General features: G+C 43.2%; 1 protein-coding gene across 1 annotated transcript; it reads left to right on the forward strand.

The window, feature by feature from the left end:
• The first annotated feature begins 5,330 nt into the window (after positions 1-5,330).
• On the forward strand, positions 5,331-7,339 carry LOC138657624 (piggyBac transposable element-derived protein 4-like). Its single transcript, XM_069745362.1, has 2 exons — positions 5,331-5,430; positions 5,508-7,339. The coding sequence occupies exons 1-2, from the start codon at positions 5,372-5,374 to the stop codon at positions 7,324-7,326; spliced, it is 1,878 nt and encodes a 625-aa protein (XP_069601463.1). The 5' UTR covers positions 5,331-5,371; the 3' UTR covers positions 7,327-7,339.
• The last annotated feature ends 495 nt before the right edge of the window (positions 7,340-7,834 follow it).

Consider the following 7,834-nt stretch of genomic DNA (forward strand, 5'->3'; position numbering starts at 1 on the left):
AATTTAAAATTGGTTCCAGGGGTACACGGGCAGCAGTGGTCTGGTCAGTGGAGGAGTAGTAGAAAGAAGGGACCGCAGACAGGCTTCGAAGGCCTAACATAATAAAAATTGGCTGTAGGCACTTTATAATTGGTTCCAGGGGTACACGGGCAGCAGTGGTCTGGTCAGTGGAGGACTAGTGGAAGGAGTGACTGCAGACAGGCTTCGAAGGCCTAACATAATTAAATTGGGCTGTAGGCACTTTAAAATAGGTTCCAGGGGTACACGGGCGGCAGTAGACAGGTCAGTGAAGGCCTAGTGGAAGGAGGGACTGCAGACAGGCTTCTAAGGCCTAACATAAAAAAATTGGGCTGTAGGCACTTTAAAATAGGTTCCAGGGGTACACGGGCAGCAGTGGTCTGGTCAGTGGAGGACTAGTGGAAGGAGTGACCGCAGACAGGCTTCGAAGTCCTAACATAAAAAAATTGGGCTGTAGGCAATTTAAAATTGGTTCCAGGGGTACACGGGCAGCAGTAGAATGGTCAGTGGAGGCCTAGTGGAAGGAGGGACCGCAGACAGGCTTCGAAGGCCTAACATAAAAAAAATTGGGCTGTAGGCAATTTAAAATTGGTTCCAGGGGTACACGGGCAGCAGTGGTCTGGTCAGTGGAGGACTAGTGGAAGGAGTGACCGCAGACAGGCTTCGAAGGCCTGACATAATTAAATTGGGCTGTAGGCACTTTAAAATAGGTTCCAGGGGTACACGGGCGGCAGTAGACAGGTCAGTGGAGGCCTAGTGGAAGGAGGGACCGCAGACAGGCTTCTAAGGCCTAACATAACAAAAATGTCAAGAAAAACTCCGGCACACTGTTTTCAAGTCAAACCATGAAGTTCAGTTTATTTGGAGATATATACACACATCTTCTCTTTCAAATAAGCAGTATCGCACAAATAAGGACCATAGAGAAATGTCACATTGGTATCAAAAATTCAACGTTTCGGCTATATAATCAGCCTTTATCAAGAGATACCCGAGGCAGTGAGTCCATTACTTGGTGGGGTCCGAAGTGCGGACACCGCACTTCGGACCCCACCAAGTAATGGACTCACTGCCTCGGGTATCTCTTGATAAAGGCTGATTATATAGCCGAAACGTTGAATTTTTGATACCAATGTGACATTTCTCTATGGTCCTTATTTGTGCGATACTGCTTATTTGAAAGAGAAGATGTGTGTATATATCTCCAAATAAACTGAACTTCATGGTTTGACTTGAAAACAGTGTGCCGGATTTTTTCTTGAGATTATTGGATATTTTTCCAGAGCACCTGTGTATATTTACAGTGAGCCACTCCTTCTATTTACTCTGGATAACAAAAATGTCAATACAATGGTATTGTCAGTGCCAGGCATTTAAGGATGTCAGCGCATAGACTAAACATTGGTGGAGCTGTGAGAGATAATTTTGCAAGTGGTAGAGCACTGTTTGAGCTGGGGGGGGAACTCTCTTGTGGCCGGCGGGACAGGCCCAGGGCCCCTCATGTTACAACATTGTGTCTGACGTTGGGTGCGCACCACCACCGCCAGAGACACTTTATTGTACTATGAGGGACCCAGTGGCAGTGCCGTCGACCAAAAGCGGGCACACCCACCTCTTCAGACAAACAGCACTCTCACGGGTGCTGGCGCCAAGTGGCGATACCACGGCCCCGTGTGGGGAGTTTGGCCATTTAGGGAGGTGTTAACATGTCGTATGCTGGACAATCAGGTGCTGCAAATTACGAGATTGGAAAACTCATTCAGAATAGTCCACAAGCAAGACCTTTTCATAGGAAAGCTAGATGTCGACCGGGCAAGGTGGGGCAAAAGATTTCGAAATCCAGTTGTGGTTCATTTTAATGAAGGTTAGATCATCTACATTTTGGGTAGCCAGACGAGTCCTTTTTTCGGTTAATATTGAACCTGCAGCACTGAATACTCTTTCGGATAGGACACTAGCTGCCGGGCAAGCAAGCTCCTGCAATGCATATTCTGCCAATTCTGGCCAGGTGTCTAATTTGGATGCCCAGTAATCAAATGGGAATGACGGTTGAGGGAGAACGTCGATAAGGGATGAAAAATAGTTAATAACCATACTGGACAAATGTTGTCTCCTGTCACTTTGAATTGATGCTGCAGTACCTGTCCTGTCTGCGGTCATAGCAAAATCACTCCACAACCTGGTCAGAAAACCCCTCTGTCCAACGCCACTTCTGATTTCTGCCCCTCTAACACCTCTGGTCTGCTGGCCCCTGCAGCTCGTGTGAGAACGATCACGGGCGCTGTGTGCTGGGAATGCCAGAAGCAAACGGTCAACAAGTTTTGATTGTTTGGTTGCTAATATTAGTTCCAAGTTCTCATGTGGCATTATATTTTGCAATTTGCCTTTATAGCGAGGATCAAGGAGGCAGGCCAACCAGTAATCGTCATCGTTCATCATTTTAGTAATGCGTGTGTCCCTTTTGAGGATACGTAAGGCATAATCCGCCATGTGGGCCAAAGTTCCAGTTGTCAAATCTGCGGTTGTGCTTGGTTGAGGGGCAGTTTCAGGCAAATCTACGTCACTTGTGTCCCTAAAAAAACCAGAACCCGGCCGTGCCACGCCACCAATTTCCAGTGGCCCCGGAAAAGCTTCCTCATTAAAAATATAATCATCCCCATCATCCTCCTCGTCCTCCTCCTCCTCTTCGCCCGCTACCTCATCCTGTACACTGCCCTGACCAGACAATGGCTGACTGTCATCAAGGCTTTCCTGTTCCTCTGCTGCAGACGCCTGATCCTTTATGTGCGTCAAACTTTGCATCAGCAGACGCATTAGGGGGATGCTCATGCTCATTATTGCAAGAGAGCTTGGCTGAGTAGATTACACAAGAAGGAAAACACACAGCAAGTCAGCAGGATCTAGGAGCAACATGGCAGATGTGACAACCTACATGGTGAGCTGCAGCATGTGCTACATGTTCACAGATCGACCAGAAGAAGAATCCAATTTCACCTGTCAGAAGTGTAGACTAGTGGCCCTTTTAGAAGAAAAGGTGCGGGGTCTGGAAGAAAGAATAGCAACTTTGAAACTCATCAAAGAGAATGAAGACTTTCTAGACAGAACAGAAGCATCTCTACTGGTCACAGAAGGTGCAAAAAGTGTCAGAGAACCTCCAAAAGCAGATGAGTGGAAGCATGTGACCAAAAGAAGCAAGAAGACCATGGAGAAATCACCAACCACACAACTGAAGAACCGATATCAAATCTTTGTAGAGGATGAAGATGGCACACCTAAGAATGAAGCAATACCAGCAAGCAAAAAAGAAAAGGGCACACAGCAACAAGTGACAGCAAAAAGTACAGCCAAGAAGCAACGAAGAGTGGTGGTGGTGGGAGACTCACTACTGAGAGGCACAGAAGCAGCCATCTGCAGACCGGACATAACTGCAAGAGAAGTATGCTGCCTTCCAGGTGCGATGATCAAGGATGTGACCGATAGGATACCAAAGCTCTTCAGCTCCAAGGACGTCCACCCATTTCTTCTGATACATGTTGGCACCAATGACACGGCAAGGAAGGACCTACCGACAATCTGCAAGGACTTTGAAGAGTTGGGGAAGAAAGTAAAGGAACTGGATGCACAGGTAGTTTTTTCTTCTATCCTTCCAGTAGATGGGCATGGCACCAGGAGATGGAACAGGATCCTTGATGCAAACAACTGGCTAAGACGATGGTGCAGACAACAAGGATTTGGATTCCTGGACCACGGTGTGAATTACTGGTATGATGGACTCCTCGCCAGAGACGGACTACACCTCAACAAACCTGGGAAACACACATTCGCCAGAAGACTCGCTACACTCATCAGGAGGGCGTTAAACTAGAAGAAGAGGGGACGGGAAGAAAAACATTAGACTCGTACAAAGACGACCCAGGAAAACATACTCAGAAGGGAGGTAAGAACATTTCTAAAACAATCCACAGTGAGGAGATTGGAACAAAACAAAATCCTCTAAACTGCATGCTCGCAAACGCCAGAAGCCTGACAAACAAGATGGAAGAACTAGAAGCAGAAATATCTACAGGTAACTTTGACATAGTGGGAATAACCGAGACATGGTTAGATGAAAGCTATGACTGGGCAGTTAACTTACAGGGTTACAGTCTGTTTAGAAAGGATCGTAAAAATCGGAGAGGAGGAGGGGTTTGTCTCTATGTAAAGTCTTGTCTAAAGTCCACTTTAAGGGAGGATATTAGCGAAGGGAATGAAGATGTCGAGTCCATATGGGTTGAAATTCATGGAGGGAAAAATGGTAACAAAATTCTCATTGGGGTCTGTTACAAACCCCCAAATATAACAGAAAGCAGGGAAATTCTACTTCTAAAGCAGATAGATGAAGCTGCAACCCATAATGAGGTCCTGGTTATGGGAGACTTTAACTACCCGGATATTAACTGGGAAACAGAAACCTGTGAAACCCATAAAGGCAACAGGTTTCTGCTAATAACCAAGAAAAATTATCTTTCACAATTGGTGCAGAATCCAACCAGAGGAGCAGCACTTTTAGACCTAATACTATCTAATAGACCTGACAGAATAACAAATCTGCAGGTGGTTGGGCATCTAGGAAATAGCGACCACAATATTGTACAGTTTCACCTGTCTTTCACTAGGGGGACTTGTCAGGGAGTCACAAAAACACTGAACTTTAGGAAGGCAAAGTTTGACCAGCTTAGAGTTGCCCTTAATCTGGTAGACTGGGACAATATCCTCAGAAATGAGAATACAGATAATAAATGGGAAATGTTTAACCCTTGTCAGGCTGCATAATTTTACAACCTTAACAGGCTGCATAGGTACAATTGTACCTTCACATATACCTCCACTGTGGGAAGACTTTACTTGGTTTCAGAAACTAAAGTTCATTCAGCTACAAATGTTATGCTGATATCTATTGTTCAGTGTTGTTACTGGTCACTTATGTTGCTGTCAATTAAGTTAATTCAAACTGGGAGTGGCTTCTACTTGTCTTCCTGCCTCCCTCCTCTCATTAGCCATTTTGCTGTTCATCTCATTGCTGTGAGCACACATTTCTAGGCTTGTGAAGTCTTCAATTTCTTGGAAACGAAGGTAGGAAAGTCTCACAGCATCTAACAGCCAGTTATACCTTTATTCTCATTATGTGGGGACAGAACAGTCAAATTGTCTTTCAGCCTGGACTTGGCTTACATATATTTTGTATGAAACTTATCACTATAGGTATAATTTTTATACGAAAAATGGATAATAATTAGTATCTACATATTGTTTTACGATGTTTTATTTATATTCAGCACAAAATACGAAGCCAAAATTCATCTAGCAAGTCATCATGAGTGATAGTAATGCTGGATCTAGTTTCCGCCATAATCCAAGAAAACGTGTTTGCAGGTTAGTATAATTTTGTGAAAAGCCAATAATGTAGTATTTCGGAAAATTATTTATTTTACATTTTTTCATATTTACAGATTTACGTCTGACGAAATAATGCGAATGCTAGAAGAATCTGATTCTGAGCATGAGGATGAACCATATGTTCCATCTGATGATGAAAACTATGTACCACAAGTGGATGTTACTGAAGAAGATTCAGACATTGAACAAGAAATGGTCATAGAGCATGAAAATGAATACGAATCAGACGAAAGTGTTGAGGATGATTCTGTGCCTCAAAGTGCAGGCGACATTTGGACTGCTAAGGATGAAACTCAATGGTGCAGTAATCCACTGCCAAATGCACAAACAAAATCTCGTAATGTCCTACGACAAAGAGGTGGCCCTGCAGCAATCAGCAACCTATATACAGCAAAAGAGCTATTCAAGTCCATCATGACTCCCGAGATGTGTGACATCATATTACGGGAAACGAATCGAAAGGCCAAGAGAGTTTGTGATGCTTACAACAACGAACTGGTACAACGTTTTCCTGATTCTTCCAAACGGCCACCACAAAAAACATTCAAGCAATTTACTGAAACTGAACTTCATGCATTTTTGGGCATACTGATTGCTGCTGGTGTGCACAGAGCCAACAAAGAGAATCTGGAGGAAATGTGGAATGTTGCTGCTCTGCCTCTTATACGTGCAGCCATGTCTCGTGACCGCTTCAAGATGATACTCAGATTTATCAGGTTTGACAACGAAAATACACGTGCAGAACGTGTGCAAACAGATAAAGCTGCACCAATACGGGACATCTGGACAATGCTGAACAGTAATCTGGAGAGAGCCTACAAGCCATATCATTGTATCACCGTCGACGAGCAATTATTTCCATTTAGAGGTCATACTAAATTTACCCAGTATATACCTTCAAAACCAGCTAAATATGGCATAAAGATTTTCTGGGCTTGTGACTCATCAAATGCCTACCCTTTACAAGGTCAGCTCTACACTGGGAAACCAACTGATGGTCCTCGACAAGTAAACATTGGAGAACGAACAGTATTGGACCTAGTGAGCTCGTATAAAGGCTCTGGAAGAAATGTCACCACCGATAACTTCTTTACAACCATGGAACTAGCTAAGGTATTGAACTCCTGGAACATGACACTAGTTGGTACAGTGAGAAAAAACAAAAGGTTCCTACCTAACAACATGCAGCCTGCCAAAGAAAGGCCTGTATACTCGACAAATTTTGCCTACAATCATGATGCAACAGTCTGTTCATATGTACCAAAGAAGAACAAATCAGTCGTGCTTCTATCATCTATGCACATGACGGGAGAAGTTGAAGAGACACTAGCAGCCAAGCCAGAGATAATAAAATACTACAACATAACAAAAGGTGGCGTTGATGTTATGGATAAAATGTTGGGAGAGTACACTGTGAAACGACGAACATCACGTTGGACTTTGGCATTTTTCTACAATATGATTGATGTCAGTGGGTTAGCATCCTACATCATCTACAGAGAACACAATCCAAGCTTCAGGGCAAAGGATCAACGAAGAAAGTTCCTGAAAGATCTCGCAAATCAGCTGTGTATGATTGCAATTGAAGATCGTAGTACAAACAAAATGATAATGAGAAACCATTTTCTTCGAGGTGCAGTAGAAATGGTGCTTGGACGATGCATTGTGGTAGCATCGCAGCCAGCAGCTGGCCCCAAAATACCTCATGGTAGTCGTGGACCCTCCCCTGTTGTTGGTAGTTGCTATGTCTGCAGAGACCTGAGGCGAAAACAACGCAAGACTAGAAAGTCTTGTGTGGTTTGTGTGAAACCCATTTGCGATGAACACTCTGTAGCAAAGCCAACATGCATTACTTGCAAAGAAAATCAATAAAAAAAAGTTTCTTACATTTTCTTTTATAATGTAAATGAACAGTTTTTTACTTGTTTATAATAGTTAAATAGCATTATCATTAAAAAAAAATTTATGCTTTTTCCCTTGCATTATCTTCATTCAAAATATATGAGGTACATTTGTACCTATGCAGCTTGTTATGGATGCAAAAAGATCTCGACCCCTTATCTCGGAAGCGGGTGGAGATATTTTATTGAAATTTGGCCAATATATTCTGGACCAAAAATGTAGAGATGTCACGAAATTTCAGCCCTCTACGTCTTTTCAAAAAAAAGTTATTGCAATTTTAAAACGGAATAGTTACAATTGTACCTATTCAGCCAGATAAGGGTTAAGAACATCCTAAATAGGCAGTGTAAGCGGTTTATACCTTGTGGGAATAAAAGGACTAGAAATAGGAAAAACCCAATGTGGCTAAACAAAGAAGTAAGACAGGCAATTAACAGTAAAAAGAAAGCATTTGCACTACTAAAGCAGGATGGCACCA

Source organism: Ranitomeya imitator, chromosome 1, assembly GCF_032444005.1.
Source record: "Ranitomeya imitator isolate aRanImi1 chromosome 1, aRanImi1.pri, whole genome shotgun sequence".
Taxonomy (NCBI): domain Eukaryota; kingdom Metazoa; phylum Chordata; class Amphibia; order Anura; family Dendrobatidae; genus Ranitomeya; species Ranitomeya imitator.

Coding starts and splice junctions, on each gene's coding strand:
- LOC138657624 (XM_069745362.1), top strand. CDS start 5,372: ATGAGTGATAGTAATGCTGGATCTAGTTTCCGCCATAATCCAAGAAAA. Junction 5,431..5,507: donor CCAAGAAAACGTGTTTGCAG/GTTAGTATAATT, acceptor TCATATTTACAG/ATTTACGTCTGACGAAATAA.